The following is a 20,812-nucleotide window of genomic DNA, read 5'->3' on the forward strand; positions in this document are numbered from 1 at the left end:
CTTGCGCTCCAAGCGTGCAGCTTCTGTCTTGGGGGGGTGGGGTTGGGGGGGACGACACACGATGATGCAGTGTTTGTACACAAGTGATTGGATTAGACCCTGTCGGTCCACTTGCTTTTCTTATATCTTGGAACGTGTTCCCAGTCAGTGCTTAGAAAGCTTCCTTACTCTTGATGACGGGTGTACCGTATTCCACAGTCTGGAGCTCCCAATTCCTGTAACTAGTCTACTATGGACAGACACCTAGCTTCCAATTCCACCTCCCCACTGTAGGGCCATCATGGGGGAAACACATGCTAATTCTACTTTAAAAACTCAAGAAGATGTGAAATCATAGGTATGGGCCAAATTTGGCTTATGTAAGGTATTCTGTCTGGCCAACACCCAAGTCTTTAAAAATTCCTGCATTAGCAATATTTACAAGACAGAGATTTAACTTAAAAATCCAAATTTCTAGCTCTTGGAAAAAACAAAACAAAACACGTTAGGATCTGGCCGTACCAGCCTATGTTCCCATATGATTATGGGCTGAAGCCAAGTGGGGCGAGGGGACCAGGTAAGGCCACCATCGTTGTTACTGCCCATCTAGTCCTGTTATCATTTCCCAGCAGGAGCCAGTATCCCTTCATAGGTGGTGTCCTCAAGGCAGTGTGCCCTCAATGAAGGCCCAGATGACGTCAAGAATTGAAGCTACCATTCGTTTAGGAAATGTTTATTAAGCCCTCAATGAACAGGAAAGACACGGTGCCGCCTTCACAGCACATTCACCCCAGGATCCGAGAGACCGCTAAAGGCCGGCGGGTGGGAACACTGGGCGGTCTGGCCCGGCCCTGCCGTCAGAGGTGGTGGAGGGCCACGCGAGGTGGCAGCTCCCTCCCCCACCCCCGCTGCAGGACCGTGGGAGGCCTTCCTGACTGAACAGCCGGCGCAGAGTCTGATCCGCAGCATCCGCTCTGGGCTCCATCCCAGGCGCAAGCAGGAAAAGCCCGAAGCGGAGGCCATGGTGGGGAACGGCGTGTCTGCCCCACAGATGGCTGCCGTGACCTACAAAGCCCCAAGATTCTGTCCCTCATTCAGAAACCACCTGTGGGCTTCCCGCTTTATTCCAGTTCCACTACGTGCTGCCTGAGAATGCCTCTCTTCCTGAAAGGAATGCAGGAATGATGCTCCCCCCGCTGCCCGCCGCTGCCAGGGGCCCATGTGAACAGAGACCCTTGTTCCAAGTGCCTGCTGCGGTCACTCTCACCCCCCCACCGGCACAGCCCCCACCCACCACTGGTGGCTGCCGGGGTCTATCAATGGGTCTTGTGTCCATCCAGCTCCAGCGGTCGGACCCAGCAGACACTGGCAGGCTGAGGGCTCCCTCCTGCCGTCACAGAGCAGCCAATCCCCACAGACAGAGGCTTCTCATGCGCAGACTGCTGACGCCTGTCTCCTAGCAGGGCAATCATATCCTTGCAGGTTATAAAGCTGGGGAGTCCTGGGTCCTCCATGACCACAGAGGGGGGATGCTGTCTTAGGTCCCCCGTCTTGGTTCTTGAATTTCATCCTTTTAAGATGATCTTGAGAGCTTTAAGTTCATCCTGGTTGAGGGGGTTCAAGTTAAAACCCTTTAGCTCTGGTTTGCCTGGGGGAGAAAACAATCCATCAGCGAGTTGGGCCTCCTGTTATCCAACCTCCTGCTGGCCCTGGAGTCAGGCCCAGGAAAGGGGCTTATGCTGCATTCAGGCTGCCAAACACTTGGCCTTAAGGTCCAACAGGGAAGGGCCTCAAATTTTGCAATGCACTGACAAAGCACATGAGTCACTAAGAACCTGCAGAGTCACGACTACTGCCCAGAAACCTACCGATTTCTGCCAGCCCTGTGACCAATCTGGGGTGGTGAGGTTTACCCAGAAGTTCAGCTCTGCCCTTGACCATCTGACTGAGGCCCTCTGCGTCCCCTCAGAGCTGTCCTGGTTCCTATACCATGCCCTAGGATATAACGTGAGATACCCCAGGCCGTTCCCCTTATGGCTAGAAAAAGACTTGTGACAGGAATAAGACCCCGCAAACCTTGCCCATTCCATTTCTGGGTGGCTTCGGCCCCTGCCCCTGCCCACAGCCTCCAGGAGGCTCATGTGCCACCCAGGCCCTCTCCCGCCCACCTGGGAGGGGCTTCCCACCCCTGCTCTGTAAAGTCCACGCTGACATTGACAGTTCTCTCCTCTCCTGGTTCCCAGTTCCCTCCAGGCCCATACCTTGGGCCTCAAAGAGGCGGTTGACCTTCACTTTAAGTTGTTTCCGGAGTCTCTCTATTTCTTTATCCAGATGATCCTGATCTGAAAAAATGAGGCAGGCAAAGGATGGGGTTATACTGCAGACACACTGACCCAAAGGCAGCCAGGGATGTCAGCTTCTCCCCGGCCTCCTTGAGAGCGAGGGCTCCTGGCATTCGGGAAAAAGGGGACTTCAGAGACCAACTGAGGAAGGAACTGAAGAGCTAGAGAAAGAAGGTGATTTGCCCAAGACAGCTGAGTGACCCCAGGACAGGACTGAGTACCTGCCACTCTGTCCACTGACCTGTTTTCATTCTGCAAAGTACCTTGGGCTGCTCAGTGGGCGGGGAAGGCAGTATCTGGACCTTAGGTGCCCCTCCCACAGTGAAATTACAAAAAACTGAAACATCAGACCAGAATGCAGAACCTAGACCCAGCCCGTCCAAGATGGTTGGAAAATGTGTGGCTAAGGAATCTTACAAACCCAAGCCCATCAAGGTGAGCGGTTTTCAAACAACGTGACCGTGGTAACATGTGACCTAAACAACCAGCGGGCCAGCCGAATGCTCAAGCTTAACCCAACTCGCCGTGCACAGAGAGGTTATCTTGCCAAGACGGATCGCACCTGAAGGCAAACAGCATGAAGAGAAGCAGAGGCTACAATGCTTGGTGACAAAATTGCCTACTGTCACCCGACTCCACCTGCTCACGATGACGTGCTGGCTAGTTTGTCTTCCCCACAGATTTTCATTCTTTCTGATGGGGACAAGCCCTGAGCAGCCGAGCCCTCTGGCCTGGGCAATGGCTCTAGTGCTCATGGTAAATGAGAACCCTGGTCTCTTAGGAACTTGTTTAGCTCGCATCGACCCCTGAGAACGAGTGATGATAAGGTCCCAGAACCCTTCTAGGTACGGTGACAAGCACACATTTGTGGGCCAAGACAGCTGAGGACCAGATCCTGAACCCAGGCAAGTGACCCCCTCTGAAAGCTCAGCCTGAGGGGCCTTGTAGCCCACCACTCAAGAGCAATGACAACTCTTAATTTTATAACCATAATATTAGTGTGTACTTTTCGACAGGAAGCTGGAAACTTCTCTAAGCTGATATAGTCTCCTTTGCTAAAATTTTATTTCAACAGGGATAGGGAGATTCTGCCTTCGGGTGACCTTGTGTTCCTCTTGGCACATACATTTTCAAGGGTGGGGGAAGAGAAAACATGCATAATCTTTCCTTTTTCCAGCCAAGGACCCAACTGCACCTTGACTTTTTGCCTTTACGATGAAGATTTGAGTAACACGCTGAGTGCCCAGGCTGTGGCAGACCCTAGAGACTCGCTCTCCCCAAACCTCCATTTTCAGTGCAGTCACTATGGCAGGGGATGTGAAAAATAAAAGCGCACTCTGCCAGGCTCCCTTGCAGCCTTGGGGGGAGGGGGGCCACGTGACTTAGTTCTGGCCAACGAGATGTCAGAAGTCTCCGAGGAGCACAGTGTTATTGTGAAATAGAAGGCAAGGCCATGTATGGAGAAAGCCCTCTGCCGTTCCTGCAGCCTGGCCTGTGGACACGAGGCCTGCAATGACGACACAGCCCCTCCAAGAATACGTTAGGGTGACCGTGCTGATCGTCAGTGCCAGTCCTGGACCGCCCACCTCTGGACAACTACTGATGAGGAAAACAGAACCAGATTTCCTGAAGCCTCCGTTTGTCGGGTTTTCTGTATCTGTGGCCCAGCTCGTTCCTCAGTGATAAACAAGCACTAGGCTAAGTACGCACAGTTTTATCTGCACTTCACAACTATGCTCTGCAGACGCACCCCCTCCTTCAGAGAGGAGGAAATAACTCCGAGCGCCAGAGCAGCGATTAACACTCACATCTGTCTGAGCCCTGTAACACAGCTGCCTCTCACCAAATAGCCCAAAGCCTCTCAGTGCTGGGTTAAGACTGAGGCTGGCGGGGGAGCCATGGCCCTGACCCACCCCCAAAAGGCCTTACCTTTCTCAATCATTTCCTTCGTCTGAGGGTGAGGCATCCTGATAAACATGTTCCCGAAGCAAACCATCACGTCTTCTGAAACGGCAAATGGTCACTCTTTCAACGAATATTTCTGAGCAGCTACTCTCTGCCAGGCATTGTTTTAGATGCTGAGAACACAGCAGGACAAGACAGTTTCTGCCCTCATCGGGCTTATGATATAGTGGAGGAGAAGGAATAAATAAGGTATGATTCGTGAGACCCTGATAAGGCTAAGTACTCTGGAGAAAAATAAAGCAGGGTAAGAGGGATGGGGAATGCCAGAGTAGGGGAGGACCTGTTACTCTACCGGCTGGTCTGACAAGGCCTCACTGATTTATGTGACATCTAGGCAGAGACCTGAAGAAACTGAGGCATGAGCCCTGCAGACATCCAAGGAAAGAGTGAGCCAGACAAAGGAAACAGGAACAGCAAAGACCAGTAATTTGCTTGGGGTGTTAGGAAGAGCAAACAGACCAGTGTGAACCGAGTTGATGAGTGAGGGCACAGTAGCAGAGAGGATGTTGGAGAGGACAAGGGGGTCTTGCAGGACTCTGCGTTTTACTCTGGTGAGATGAGAAGCAACGAGAAGGTTTCAGGCTTTCTGGTGCACTTTAAATGCTCGGCCTCCAAAGCTCTTCATTATTGCCTGGCCTCTGCCCATCTCTCCAGCCTCACCACTGCCCCCCGCCCCCCCACCCCCGTCACACCCACCTGGCCTCCTCTCAAGAGCCCTCATCCCCTCCTCCAACACCCACCCCAAGTCCAATTCCTTCCTCAACTTTCTCACAGCTTCCAATTATGTATCACGTAGTTTTATCTGTAAGAACACAAGAACAGGAACTGCACTGTGTTCACACCCTCTCCCAGCACCTCCTAGTGCCATCGATGATTGAGCAGCTAACCCCCCCAGCCCACGCACCCCCCCGAACCACAGCTGAAACCCTGAACCATAGTCTGCGTCAGACCTGCAACATTTTCTCCCTCCTCTCCACAGGCTGTGTCATGCATGTATGGCTTCTGACTCTATTAGGGATAAGCTGAAAGCCTTAGAAGGAAAACAACACACCTCCAGGGCTGCAGTGACGAAACCTTGACTTACCAGAGACGCTGAGATCCTTCTGCAGGGCCCGTAGCCCCTCCCGGTTCTGATTTCTTTTGGTGTCCAGGTCCACAATCTGCAAAGCACAGGGGCAAGATGGAACTCAGCTCCCTCTTGCCCCAAACCATCACCTCCCAACAGACCAGGGGCTGTAAAAACCCAACAGACAAGGCATCATTCCTGGGTTTCTTCCAATGTCACGCCCAAAACACACTGATGTGTAAATGTACTTCTTCCCCTATTCAGTTTCCAGGTCCTTACAGACAATGCTCTGGGCAGGAGTCCTCTCCACAGAGAAGGTGCTGGGGAAATGTTTGCTGATTAAACAGATAATTCGTTATTATTCACTGCAGTGCTAACGCTCAAGCTTCAGGGCATTTCAGAATCACCAGGGGAGTAGAAACCTACCCCTGGACAAGCTCCTCCAGCTGATTCTTTTTTTTTTTTTTTTAAAAGATCTTATTTATTTAGTCGACAGAGATAGAGACAGTCAGCGAGAGAGGGAACACAAGCAGGGGGAGCGGGAGAGGAAGAAGCAGGCTCACAGCAGAGGAGCCTGATGTGGGGCTCGATCCCATAACGCCGGGATCACGCCCTGAGCTGAAGGCAGACGCTCAACCGCTGTGCCACCCAGGCGCCCCTGTCCAGCTGATTCTGACTAGTATCACAGGAAGCCCAGTCACACTAGACAGCAAAGCAGGGGTGGGGGGCACTGAGATGGTACTAACACCACAGAAACTACTAAGGAACTAAGGAGACAGCAGTCTCTTAAGAGTGCTGGCTATAGAGCCTCCGCAATACCCAGGTATGAATCCTGCTGCCCGTTGTGAGCTGTGTCATTTTACCTTCTGAGACATGGAGATATGAATAGCACCTACCTCACAGGTTTCTGAGCCAGGAACAAAAGGAGCTAGCACAGCACCTCACACACAGTTAGTGCTTGAGACATTTTAATCGCTACTTTATTATCATCCCGCACACCCTGATACAGTGTTTAATTTAATGGGCACTTATCCAAGTCTTCCCCTTTTCAGTAAATACCCTACCAATCACCCAATTATTCTAACTGGAAATGAGGAGTTATGAATCATTCTTCGCTCTTCCTACTCCCTCACCTCCTATATGTAACTGACTCCAAAATATACCTCTGACCCATGCACTTGTCTCCTCCATCACCATCATCCCGGCCCACACCCATCCCTTGCCTGAACCTTGGCAGTGGCCCCTCACAGGCCCCTTGTCCCCCTATATTCTGTGCTCCACACAGCAGCCACAGGAATCCTTTTAAAGCCTAAATCCAATTACATCATCCTCCCTTCCCCCATTACCTCCCTCCAAACACTTAGCACTTAAATTAGCACAAGACCCAGACTCTCTATGCAGGTGTACAAAGCGTCCCCACCTGCCCAATCTCAAGACTACTCAGGCCTCTTTTCTCTTCCTCTTCTCCCCTGAGAGCCTTGGCGAAGACAGTGCACCCCCGGCCAGCGGGCCGGGGCCTGAGGAGGAACTGCATTTTGAAAAAGGTGTTCAGATAAACCCAAAGACGTAATGGCTCGGGATCCGGAGGGCACGGCGAGGGACGGAGGAAGAATAGAGACAGGGAATCCCTGGCACAGAGCAGGCGCTCATTTAACACGTGCGAATAAATGCTTGAAGCGCGGCGCCGTGCCAGGTGTCTGGCCCACCTTGTCTCACCGCCGCCCCACGTCTGTGGTCACGGCCGTGAGCCCACCGGCCCACTGGGAACCCACGCTGGAGCCGGATTCCGGGCCCCGCGCGCGGCCCTACGGCGCTCGCCGCTAGGCCCCGACGAGCGAACCCCGGCCCCAGCGCCGCGGACGGGCCTCCTACCTGCCGCTTGTCCGCCAGCACCTCCTCGGCGAGCTCTTCCACCTCCACCAGGTACCGCAGCACCCGCTCCGCCTCGGGTGACAGCATAGTGCCCACCACCTCCGACTCAACCCGTAACGGCTGCGACACGGCTCAAATTCCGTTTGGGATCCGCTTCGACTGCGCACGCGCACGGGCAGAGCTTCCGGCGCGCAAGCGCAATTAAAAGAACAGTGGCGCGCAGGCTCCAACACTCGCGTCCGCTGGACGCGAGAGGCGGGGCCTAGCCTTGGGGGAGGGGCTGGAGCGCCCCCTGCAGGCTCAGAGAGCATAGTCCGCGGAGCTGCCTCTTACCCCTCCTGCCTGCCTGCCTCCCTCCCTATTTCTTGAGCACCCGCTAGGTGCCAGGCCGTTTAGGTGCTGAGGGTGCAACAGCGAACAAAACACAGTCCCTGTCCTCATGCAACTTCATCCTAGTGGCAAACACCGACAATTCATGACAAAACAAGTAGTTACATACTATGGCAAGCAGCGATAAGTGTTTTGGAGTAATACAAATCATTCTTCCCCTGTTTAAGGAACACCAAGAAGGCCCATGTGTCAGCGTGACTTACATTTAATCTCTGACACCTTCAGTTTCCAATTTATAAAATGAGAGTGAATAAAAATCCCCCTCACTGTGTCTCTGCAGGATCAGAAGGGGGCAGGAATCATTTTTAAAATTCAGCTTTCACCAGTATTCGTTGAGCCCCTGTCTTGGGCCCAATGTCCAGAGTAGTTGACCTAGACCCAAGGAAGGGACTGGAAAACTACATGCAGTGAGTGATGAAGTGCCAGCTCAGAAAAGAAGTTCTGTTGAGTGCTAGAAAGCAAATCGGCGTGGGTTGTGGGATTTGGAAGGACCTCCAAGAAGAGGTGGGCAGGTGGAATGTGGCTGCCTTTCAGAACAAGAAGGGTCCCTAGAGATCTTCATGCCCTAACCCCTCATTGTACAGCTGAAAAAGCTGAGGCCCAGCTGAGTGGTGAGGATCTTACAAAGTCAACAACAGACCTGAGACTAGAATTCTGACCTCCTGCCTCCCTGATTCCAGCTTTTTATTCTCCATTAGGTCCCTGTAACCAAGCCCTTTTACATCCCTTGCCTTCCTTGAATTTCACAGTTTTTGTACAGACAGGTTATTACTGCCCATTTCAGAGCTGCAGACTGAGGCCAGGAGAAGGGTAATGCTTTGTCACACAGAAAGTCAGAAGCAAACCTATGTCTAGAAGCACTCTGGTCTCCATACCACAGCTGTCCCTGCACCCTTAAAAAAAAACTCTCCCCCAGATTGTGGCACCAGAAGCCCCAATAGCACTTCCTCTTTGCCTGGCCTTTGGCTTCCTTCAAGTGCCAGAGGCAGAGCTAATTTTCCCCGCAGCTGCCCTGCATGGGGAAAGAAAGAGATTCATTAAGGATTCCTCACTGAGGGTGACTTTGTCGCCAAACCCAAGATGTTTTGTGTAAACACCTTCCGGTTCAGAAACGCAGGCCCACGCTCTACAAAGGAGGGAGGAACATCTGCCAAAGGAGAACAGGGCTTACCAGGCATCCCTGGGGCCTAGACCCCAGGAATGGGTCTCCTCCACATGGGGGCCCAAAGAGGGCTAGACCAGGCTGACCCTTGACCCCTGCCAGATGGGCCTGGATGGGGAAGGGCTGAAGTCGGCTCCCAGCTGACTGTGACTGGCCCCTAGAGAGCACCCTTGGCCACTGGAAGTGCTGGGGAGGGAAGTCATATGTTTCATTTATGTTTGGAACCATCTATTTCACAAATATTTATTGGCTGCCCTGACCCTATTATAGGGCTTCTGCCATGAGCAAAAACCAGACATGGTCCTTGCCCTCAGAAGGCTTCCAGTCTGGCAGGAGAGACAGATGATAAACACACGAACAAGTAAATATATCATGTGTCAGGTAGATAAAGGCTATGGAAAACAATAACACGGGACAAGGTAGAGACAAAATCATGGAGAGGCTACTTGCAACAAGGTGGTCAGGGATGGCTTCTCTGAAGAGGTTGCACTGGAGCAGAGATGTGGGATAGGTGAGGGGTGAGCCATGTGAATGTCTGGGGGAAATGTGTTCTAGGCAGAGGGAATAGCAAATACGAAGGCCCTGAGATGAGGCTTTATTTGGTAGGACGGAAAGGGCAAGGGGAAGGAGGTAGGAGATGAGGTTAGAAAGGGGAAGGAGGCATTAAACAGACGGTTCTAGAGAGGGGGCTGTAGGTGCCCCGCCCAAATCAGTAAAGCCCTCCCTGGAGGTCACCTGAAGACAATGGTGCACAAGCCTGTGGCTTCCACACCACCCCCCCCCATACCAGCTGAGTGGGGGAATGCTGGTGAGTTAAGGCCCACAGGAGTGACCCTTAACCAAGAAGGGAGAAGAGTTAGTGACTGCATAGCCCAGCTTTCTTGCGCCTCTGTGGGAGACCCAAGAGGAGGCTGCTACAACCATCCACGTGAGAGAGGATGGTCATTGCGCTAGGGAGTAGCAAGGGGGTAGCAGGCAATGGGGGACGTCTCAGCGCCTTTGCACTCACTCCTCCATTAGCCTGGATTAATTTTCTCCTACCTTTGTACCTGTGCCAAGGCACACCTCCACTTATCAGCTTGGTGTCCCCTCTTCCCAAGGGTCAGGAATCTCCTCTAGGCCCACATAGCTTCCCCAGCTTTGCTGATCTCTGCGCTTAAATACTGTCTTTTTCTCCAATCATTTCCCTCTCCAACCATAAGGTCAAGGGAGGAAACCATATCTGTCTTGTTCACTGATGTATCTCTAGAACTTAGAATGGTGCCCGGCACACAGTGGGTCCTCAGCCAATGTTTACAGAATGAATGAGTAGACTCACCATGAAACAGAACTTTCTAAAATCCAAAGTATTCAAAGATGAACAGAGCTAACGTGAAGGTAACTAGTTCGAATCCCAGAAGGAAGCCTGGACTGCCGCGTGGTCAGGGTACTGCAGAGGATGAATCCCTCTGAAGCCTTGGGTGGGGGCTCAGCAGTGGGCAGAGGTCTGGGGGGGGGTGGTGATCCCTAACCAGAAAAACCCTGCCTGGTCACTTTGGGCATGCCCCCAATCTTTAGCCACCCTAAGCCCAGGCCAAAAGGGACATGGCTGCTGGGACTTTGGTGTTTGGGGACTGGAGCCAACAAGGGCAATGCTGTACCCATCCCCCTAGGATCCCCTTTTATTGTGCACCCTCTTTGGGTATGTGTTCGGTGACCAGCCCTTGCTTCGCTCCTCAGGGAGGACTGTCCACAGGCTGCTGGAGCCTCCTGGGCTGACTTCCTTCCAAGTAAGCTGTAACCCATTATTTCAGAGATATGAAAGCCCACCTTCCTTGCCTGGGAGGCTGGTGCGGGTGTGGGTGGATAACTCCAAAGTATAACTTACACCCTGCAGTCCTCCCCCCCACACCCTGTGGGATCCGGCTGAAGCTGCCATCCACGTGACATCTGCAAGGCTTGCTCAGTTTCCTCTCCTTCCCTGTCCTGCCTCCCCCACTCCCTATGGTCAAAGCCCCCCAAAACTCCCATCTTACTCAGTAAAAGCCAGACTCCTTGCTGAGGCCCACAAGACCCTGCCTGCCCTGCCCTGCCTGTCTGAGGCACTTCCCACCTCTCTCCCCAAGGTCCTCTCTGCCCTCATGTCTTCTTGTCTCCTCCTTTACTTGTTACAGATCTTAGCTTAAATTTCACCTTCTCGGGGCGCCTGGGTGACTCAGTCGATGAAGCACCTGTTTTCAGCTTGGGTCATGATCCCGGGGTCTTGGGATCCAGCTCCACATTGGCTTGCTCCTTGCTCGGAGGAGAGCCTGCTTCTCCCTCTGCCTGCTGCTCCCCCTGCTTGTGCTCTGTCTCTCTCCTCTCTGACAAAAAAAAAATAAACAACAACAAAAAATTCACCTTCTCAATGAGACCTACCCTGACCATTCTACTGCATTTAAACAATGCAAACCCACCCCTCCCTGTACTCTGATCAACTTCCTCTGCTCTACTTTTTCTCCTTTTTTTCATAGCATTTGTCACTTTCCAGTGTGTTACGTAATTAACTTACTTGTATTTACTGTTAATCTCCCTCTGCTAGAAAGGGAGTTCCAGAAGAGCAGGAATCTTTGTCTCATTTGTCACTGCCGTATCCCAAATGCCTAGAAGAGTTCCTGGCGCATAGTAGGTGGTCAATAGACATTTTTGAGTGAATGAAAGAAGAAAAGAGCCAGAACTTTAACCGGGCAGATTCTCTTTGAGGCCAGGCTCTTAACCCCTACGCTGGAGGTGGGCGGTGGGAGAGGCAGATCATGCCAGGACTTGTTGGCGAAGGTAAGAGGATTGGATTTTGTTCATTCATCTGTGAGAAGCTACTGGAAGGTTTTGAACAGGTATGGGACATGATGGAGTTTGCTTTGTGAAGCACTCTCTGGCTGTGGGGCTAGGATGGGCTTAAAGGGGGGAGGGGTACAGCTCTGGGAGTGGGGTGTTAAGGGTGGGAGACTGATGATGGGGGCTTGGAGAGGCAACAGGACCGGGGCTGCCCTGGGGCTGGGAGCAGCAAGAAGCCCGCTCAACATCCCAATTCTCCAGGCAGCCTGGGTGGTTGCCTCACAGGCTGTGGCCTGTGAGTAGTTCAGGCCGGGCCTCCCAGCTGCTGACAATGTGCCCCTGTCCCACAGATGGACTGTTTGCTCTCCTGGGTGGTCCCCAGCTCCTCCCTCTGCTTCCTGTGCGCCCTCTGGGCTTGGCAGGTGGAGGGGAGGGCTCCACTCCTTCTCCTCCTCTGACCCAGAGAATAATCCTTATATTCATACGATCTTCCTCTGTGCCCTCACTTCATCCTCCTACATCCCCCACTAACACAGAAACCTGATTCCCGTAGGACAGATGAAGACACTGAGGCCCGGAAAGGGGATGGGACCCTCCCGAGGTCATGCAGCCAGATGGGGACGCCAGGTGGGGACCTGTCTTCCAGCTCCCCTTACCCCGATTTCATCAGGCAACAGATGGTCCCATGGCTTGACTTGAAAAATCTTAAGTGACCTCAAAGAGAATGCAAGGCCAGAACATTCCAGGCCTCCCTGCACTGGCCTTTACTGTTACCTTGAATACTAAATCTATTTGTTCTAAATTCCAGGAAGAGATTCTTCTTACCAAAATTGAAAACATTGCAGAAAAGACTCAAGTTCCTTTTTGACACCCCTCCCCCATCCCAGTTCCCCTTAGAGTCCCAGTTTGAGTGTTTCTTTTCAGAATGGTGATATTCATTTAAAGGGATAGTTAGGAACCCCGAGAAAATATGGGAGACCATTGTGTGGCTGGCAGGGCAGGAAGGCGGGTGGAGGGCACTGCTTGCAAATGCATCCCTCTGTAGTCCGTTTACTCTTGGACATTTTTGATTGGTATATTTAGATCATTCTCCTGTTTTCTGGCGGCTACCATGTTTTCTATGGTGTAGAAGCACCATATTTCATTTGTTTCTCTAGCTTTCTAGATTAAAATTTACATTTATTTCTTATGCACTAAAGTACAGAGGGTTGAATAGTACTGCTCAGTTCTTAGTACAGGAGGTAATCTGCAAGGATCCTCTCTTGTTTGTACCATTTCCTCCTTTTCCTCCCTGCCTCCGCTCAATTCTGACCTCACCTCAACTCTCTCCGTGTTTGACAGATGTCCTTAAATACTTGAGATTGCTTACAAAATGCATAGTAGTTGTCTTATGTGCTTACGGATTTTTAAAAATCTCAATGAAGGCGTCACACATACACAGAAGAGAAATCGTAAGTGTATGACAGTTCGTGAACTTTGGAGAACAGAACACACTTATATAACCAGATCAAACAACAGCGCTAGGAGATTCCCTCCAAGGAAACACTACCCTAAGAGTCACCACCACCCGGACTTCTAACACCAGACATTGCTTTTGTCTGCTTTTGAAATTTATACAAATGGCATCACACAGTGTGTGCTCTTTTGTGTCTGACTTCTTTTGCTCAGCATTTTGTTTGTGAGATTTATCTCTATTATCGTGTAAAGTTGTGGATGGATCACTTGTTTTCAATGCTGTGAAGTCTTCCACTGGTCAAATTACACCACAATTAGACCATTCTGCTGCTGTGGGTGACATATGGTGGTTTCTAGTGTGGGGCTCTTACAAAGTGCAGGTAGGAACGGTGGTGTGTCTTTGGGTATACACACATACGCGTGCCTTTCTGTTGTGTGTATATCCAGGAGCAGAGTTGCTAGGTACGTCCGATTTTAATAGATACAGATGAACTGGATATGACGTTTCAAATCCCGATAAATATTATTGTGATATAACTCATGTTCATGTCCTGCTCCTTTTTTTTCTCATATGTTATTTTCAGCTCTATCCATCTACTCTGTGTATCTCTAGTTACTTCCTTCTGGAAGCTCCAGAGAACCCAAGCTGCTTCCCTCACATTTCACTTGTCTTTTCCCTTGGTTGTGCTTGAGTTCCCTTTTTTCTCCCCATCAATCCACACAGAGCCACCCTGATCGCCCCAGCACGCTATTGCCTTGTCGTAAGGCATGAATACGCTCCTTTTCCCTAAATACTGCCCCACTCCTTTCCAGAACGGCTGTTCTCGTCGACACCCCTACAGGTTTTACTAAACAGTTCTCTCGTGGGAGGATATTTAAGCTGTTTTCCATCTTATTAGAAGTGCTGCAATGACCCTTCAGGTCCATGCCTCCTGAGGCTTGTCTGTGAGCTCAACTTCTTTGCCTCATCTTCCTCCATAGTTCTTGAACCCTGGTCCTCCAGCACATCCCGACGTTCTCACCTCTCTGCCTTTGCTCAGGCTCTGCCCTCTGCCTGGAATATTCTTTATTTTCCTTTTCCACTTGTTGAGTGTTTACACTTCCCTTAATGCCCCTCCTCCTAGAAGACACGCTCCCCCCACACCCTTGATTCCCCAGGAAGCTCACTTTCTCTCAGGCCTTCCAGAGGGAATTTGGTCCTTCTTTTCTTCTGACATCAATCACTTTCTTGTTTGGGGCTACTTTTTTTTTTTTTTTTTGGCCACTGTTTTGGCTTTCTCACTGGCCTTGGAGCCCACTGTGGCTAGGGATGCCCGGGACTTGCAGGAGAGGTCTACTGAACAACTGAGGGGGCCCATGTCCTCATCATGTGTTGGAGGAAATTAAGATTCCAATCTGTCTGTCCGCCTGTCTCTCTCTCCCCTCTCCTCTCCTTCTTCCCCAACCAGAACCTTTCAGGAGTTGTTCATTCCACTGGAAAGAAGGTGGAACATGCAATCAAGACTTCCCCTGTCTTGGGTGGAGATGAGAGGCTCAACTCATCTGTAAAATAGGTGTTGGCATTCACTCATTCACTCAAGGCAACGGTTACTGAGGGTCTACCCTGTGCCAGGCCATGGGGACCCATTGGTAAACAGGACAGGCCTAGTCCTGAGTCTTGTAGGCTTTCAGTCACAAGGATAAGATTGACATTCATGCATGTACCATTCCTAACTGCAATAAGGCTCAAATGAAAAGCTCAGAGTCCAATAAGATTATATATCTTAACCTAACCTAAATCAGGAAATGGAGGTAAAAGAAGCTTTCTTTAAAAAGTGACATTTGACCCAAGATCTAAGGATGAATAAAAATAAACTAAGCAAATGGAGAGGCTATGGGTGAAGGTGAGGTAGAGAAATTGTTTCAGGCAGGAGGAATAGCATGTGCAAAGGCACTGTGGCAGGAGGGAACCTAGAGAAAGCCCATGCGGCCAGAGCCCAAGGAGAGGGGGAGAGAGGGATAGGAGATGAAATTGAATGGGTAGGCAGGACTAGGTCACAATGGAGGGCCTGGTGGGCAAAGTGACATTGAGAGATGGACTCATTCCCTTAGTAAGTAATTATTGGACACCTTCCATCATCCTGGAGCTGTGTTATAGCAGTGAACAAGGCAGACAAGGTCCTTGTTCCCACAGAGCCCACAGTCTGGGGGCAGATAATAACATTAAGCAGAGGAGGAATGGCTAATCTTTATAGAAGTCCTAATGTGTGCCAGGAAAGGTGCACAGCACTTTCCCTACACTGTCTCATTTGATCCTCACCACCACACATCATGAAGTAGGATACTTTTCTTGAAGAGGAGACAGGCTTAGCAAGGTGGAGTGCTCTCCCCATCTGCAAGGAGTCTTGAGGCCATATTGCAGTCCTTTATAAAGCCCTTTTACAAGCACTTTTACTCAATTCCAGTACGTGTGGGAGGCATTGGTATGGTCCCTATAGAGGCATCTATCTAAATCATAAACATACATACATACCATTCCATCAGCAAGCGGATTTAGTCTACAGACACCCACAATGGTATGTCCACAAAATTATTCACTAGCAGATTGTGGTAACAGGCTGGAGACAACCTCACTGCCCGTTATTTAGGGGGTTGGTGAAGTAGACTATGGACCACCCATGCAAGGGAATGCTGTGAAGCCATAAAAAGAACAAGGGCACTCTCTCTGCACTGACAAGGAGCGATCTCCCAAACTGCTATTCCGTGAACAAAAGCCAAAGGTCAGAACTATGTATAATTAAGCTACCATGTGTTTCAAAATGGTGGAATAGGGTTTAAAGGTAAGTAGATGAGAGAAAGAGAAAGAGAGAGAGAGACTGAGAGAGGAAACTTGTCATTGATTGCCTCTGAAAGGGGGAGCTGATGGCTGGAGGACAAGGTAGGACAGACAAATGGGTCCCCTTTGCACCTCTGGACTTTGAACCATGTGACTATGTTAACTATTCAATAAGTAAATAAATAAACATAATTATGTTTATTTAAAGGCCTTTCAGATTCTATCGAGAAAAAAGTGACATCTGAACAGGGAAGACCTTCCAGGATGGTTGAACTGAAGGTGTCTTAGTGACAGTCTTGTTTAACAAATGAGGAAACTGAGGCCCAGAGAAGATAAGTGAGGTGACTTGCTCAAGGTCACCTAAGCAAGTAACAGCAGACTCAGGACCGGCTGTCATTTCAGTTATAGACCTGTGTCCTTTCATGTCACGACTGGCTCGGGAGCTCTATACATCTACGTGCCAAGTTGCCCCAAGTGTGGAGGACACAGTGGTGAACGACATAGGCATGACTGCTGCCTTCACAGATCTTATATTCTAGACAAGAAACAAAGAAATGTGTATTATAACATTGTACAGTGATAAACGTTGTGGATAAAAATAAGGCAGGTGAGGAGACAGAGTGTCAGGGGGAAGTTACCAGGAAAATCCCTCGAAGAGGCAACATTTTAGAGAAAAGAAAGATGGAGCCTTGAGAATACCTGGGGGAATTGCAGGAACAAAGCCGCACAGGACAGATTAGGTTGGCCTGGTAAGAGAGTAGCCAAGAGCCAGTAGCTGGAACAGAACGAAGGAGGGAAAGACAGGAGGAGGTGAGGTTAGAGAGGAGAGCAGGAGAGAGATTGTAGGCAGTACTGAGGACTTTGGCTTGAAGTGGGGCAGGAAGTAGTCAGAAGGCTTTGAGCAGACAGGGGAAACTGATCAGATTTCTTTTTTTAAAAAGGCCCCTCCGGCTAAGGGTAAGATTGAACATTAGGAGCTAAAGAGGGGCTGCAGGGAGCCCAATGAGGAGGCTGGTGCCGTCCAGTTGTCCAGGAGAGAGGTGACAAGGCCACAACCTGGGGCGGTGGGTGGGGAGTAGACATGGGTCTCCCCGTCTGTGCAATGAAGGAGTTGGATGACATGGTCCCTTCGGGCTTTTCCAGTTCTGGCGTCGGGTAATTCCGCGAATTAGCTCGGTGTACACCACGTAGGTGCAGCCACACCCGTTTTCCTTTTCTCACAGTCTCTAGATTTGTCCTTTTGGATTCTGAGTCTGGACAGAGCCCAGTGATCTGAGGCTCAGAGCGGGGACTCCTGCCCACCCCCATCACTGCCAGCCTCACTGCGGTCCCCACCTCCCAGGGACAGATGGGTGGGCAGCAGGAGGCAGCTGGGCCTCGAAGCCGGCAGGGCCCCGGGGGAGGGAATTATCTGAGAGTTCGTAACCCCTCTCTGCCTTCCAGATCTTGAGTTAAAAGCCCCAAATGCCACAGCCCCAAGGGGCAAGGGTTTGAGTGTGCCAGGAGAGGGGGCAGGACGAGGTGCTTTTCTGTTCTTCACTGCCCACATGGGGGTGGGGCCCTGGGGTGCTTGAGAACTCCAGCCCTGGGAGCAGGAAGCCATTAGAGGCTGAAACTGGTGGCCCTCAGGCTGTGTCTGACCCACTGACCTATTTACTTGGCCTGAAAAATGTCTGAGCAAAAGTGGAGCCAACATTTAAAAATCAAGCGATTGAACAATAAAATCCAGATTTCTGGCTTCTCTCGAGTAATTAGAAAATCTGACCATACTGACCGCTTATTCCCATATGACAGCCTTCAGCCTTAGCTGAGTAGCAGCTGTCCTCATTATTATTATATTTTATTAATAGGTAAATACATTCACGTGATTCCAAAAGAAAAATTATAAGTGGGCATGTAATGAAATCTCCCTCTCCCATCCTGTTCCCCTTCTGCCCAGTGCCTTCTTCGGTAATCTCATTTTCTTACGTAGACTTCCGAAGTTTCTTTGTGCATATACAACAAACGCAAAGATAGATTATTATCTTCCCTGTTACCCGGCTTCACTCCCCACCCTCCCATTCTATCCCTTGCTTGTCCCCATGGAGGCCTCTCTGTATTAGGAGACGGAGAGCTCCATCACCTCCCTTACTCCCGCGTGCTATTCTGTTGTCAGAAAGTCCATGATTTATTTAGCCGATCCCCTACCGATAGGCATTTGGGTCATTCCCAGTATTTGAAGTTATAAACAATGCTGTGCCAATTATCTTGTGCGTAGTTTACACAAGAACTAAAGGAACATTATTAGAAACTGGTCCAAGTAGAGGGTGCAGTAGGCATGGACTGAACTTGCAGCTATGATAAAGACTGTTCCCTTAGGGTGCCTGGTGGTGCAGTCGGTTGGGCAGCTGCCTTTGGCTCGGGTCATGGTCCCAGGGTCCTGGGATCGAGCCCCACATCAGGCTCCCTGCTCAGTGGGGAGTCTGCTTCTCCTTCCCCCTCTGCTGATCCTCTGCTTGTGCTCTCTTGCTCATGCTCCTTTCTCAAATAAAAATAAAAATAAAAATAAAAATAAGACTTTTCCCCAGAATGATCCCCAAGATTCCTAAAGAAGCTCAGAGACCATGCCCTTAGGGACGAAGGAAAGGCTCCCAGATTGGTTTCTGCCACTTGCTGGATGTGGGACTTCTCTCTGGGCCTCAGTGTTCCCATCTGTAAAATGAGAGAGGGGCTTGGGGAACTGGACAAGATCTCAGGGCCTGTCCAGTTCTAAACAGCTGTGGTTCACCTTCTCCTTCCACATTAGTCACACCCAAGCCTCTTCTCGGCCCTTGAATGAGCCTGACTCAGTCCCATTGCAGAGCCTTTGCTCAAGCTGTTCTGCGCCCCACGCCCCACCCCACTTCCACTAAAACACCATGCCTGTACTCCCTTATCGGTTCTAGTCTGAATCCCTGATCTTTGATCTCAGGCCACTCAGAATACACCAGTCCAAACCATTCAGATCAGCCCCCCTCCCATAGTACCACTGATGGGTCACGCTTTCCTGGTCCACACCTCAGACAGCCCATCAAATCCTTCTTCTGTCACCGCTCCAGTTGCCTGAAGTAGAGCTCTTGAATGCTAGCTCTGCTACTTCCTAACTAATGGCTTTGGGCAAGTGGCAGCACCCGCCTGGGTCTCAGTTTCCTCGTGCAAAAAAAAGGGCTGGTTTGAGGACAACATGTGGTAATATCCATAAAGTTCTTAGCACAATTCCTGACATACAGGAGGGCTTGATAGTTCTATGAGTCACTGCCCACTGACCGGGTCAGTTACCCTGTTTATAAAATGGGGAGAACAACGGAAGCTATTTCATACAGTTGATCACTCACTCATGCATTCAGTGATGTTTATAAAATGCCTGTTGGGTGCCAGGCACAACACTGGACACACAGCAATTTGTTGGTGAAGAAAATAGATAAATTGTCCAAACTCTCATGGAGCTCCCAGGCAATTCCAAACAGGCACACATAAAAAGATAAATTGCCAGTGTACTGATGTTAAGAAGGAAAAGACTAAAATGTCATGGGAGCTCGTAATAGGGGAGTGTCAAGGAGACTTCTCTGAGGGATAAGAAGCAGAGCACAGTTGGGTGTGGAATCCAAGAGAGCTTTCTGTGGAAGGCATCACCCTAGCTAGTAATTAGCATTACTTGTCCTCACCCCAGCCCCACAAGGAGAGCACTGGTTACCATTCCCCATTTTGCTTTTTTCCCTGAAGCTAAGAGAAATTGAGTAACTGCCCAAGGTCATGGAGTCAGGAAGAGGTGAGTAGGTTTCGAACCCAGGCTTCCTGGTTCTAGAGTCTAAGACATAAAAGCATGTCATCTATTACCTGTTTGAACAGGTTGATCCTAGGATGTGGCTAGGCATGGAGGTAGAGGAGCTGCCTCCATTGGGCTGGGACCCAGAGGTAAGGACTTAACTATCAGCTCCATCCAGGCACCTATGAGAAGGCAGAGATCCAGACATGTTCAGAACTGGCCCAGGGCCAATAGTGGGTCCAAAGACCCCATGAGTCTCCCTGCTTAGGGCTGCAGAACAGAAAAAAAAAAAAAAGGAGAAGATACTGTTCCTGCCTAAATCACATTGGGATTCAGATTCCCCTCCAGCCCAATCCACAAAAACTCCCACTAGTCTACACATGCCTGCGGATAGAGACTATTAGCTTTGAATGCAGCCTAGAAAACTCCCTTAATCCCTAACTCTTCCTTCTCTGTGTTCAGCCTTGGGCCACAGCTGGCACTCCAACCTCCTGAGCATTGCTGGGACCAAAACAGTCCCTGGACACAAAAGGGATGCTGGGCTGCAGGACTGCAGATGGCTGCTCCTTTCTGACCCAGGGCAGCTGTCACCCTTCATCTTCCCTTCCCAGCTACTCTGATGCAGGGTGTTCCTCAAGCCTCCCCTCCCCCCACTTCTTCCCCTTCTTCCCAAACTCTGTTCCCCTTGTGAGATAGCAAAGCCTACTCTAGGGCCACATGATGGCTTGAATTTTGCTCTAGCACTGAGTGGTTCCAAACAAATGAATTCTCTGTGACTCAATTTCTTCATCTGTAAAATGGGAGGAAAAAAACATAAACTACTTCACAAATTGTGAGGATAAAGTGAGTTAGTAATTGTATAGTGATTCCAGTGTCCCAGGCAAAGAGAAACTGCTACATGAATTTTTTTTTACAATAAATGCCTGATACATCCAATCTGAGCAAAAGGTTTGGGGGTGAGCTGGGGTATCCAGGATGTACAAGCAACCCTACCTCCTCTGCTGAATTACTGTTATATTCTGTCTCTGGCTTCTCCACCCTCAAGCTGTTTCCTAGTGAGCATTTCTCTCCTCTGGCTTCAGGGGCTTCTTTCCAAATCCAGACTTGATCACATTTGTCTCCTGCTCAAATTCTGCAGTAGTTTCCAATTGCTTCCTGGATAACGTACATCTTCTGGACTTTTAGGATC

The 20,812-nt window shown here is 50.2% G+C and overlaps 1 protein-coding gene across 1 annotated transcript; it reads right to left on the reverse strand.

Annotated features, from left to right (window-relative positions):
* Positions 1-699: 699 nt before the first annotated feature.
* Positions 700-7,397, reverse strand: PDRG1 (p53 and DNA damage regulated 1). Its single transcript, XM_008703229.2, has 5 exons — positions 7,225-7,397; positions 5,371-5,446; positions 4,251-4,325; positions 2,241-2,321; positions 700-1,627 (listed from the first exon to the last, which is right to left on the reverse strand). The coding sequence occupies exons 1-5, from the start codon at positions 7,309-7,311 to the stop codon at positions 1,545-1,547; spliced, it is 402 nt and encodes a 133-aa protein (XP_008701451.1). The 5' UTR covers positions 7,312-7,397; the 3' UTR covers positions 700-1,544.
* Between the last annotated feature and the right edge of the window lie 13,415 nt (positions 7,398-20,812).

The sequence above is a fragment of the Ursus maritimus genome, unplaced genomic scaffold (genome assembly GCF_017311325.1).
Source record: "Ursus maritimus isolate PB19 unplaced genomic scaffold, ASM1731132v1 scaffold_22, whole genome shotgun sequence".
In the NCBI taxonomy this organism is placed as follows: Eukaryota; Metazoa; Chordata; class Mammalia; order Carnivora; family Ursidae; genus Ursus; species Ursus maritimus.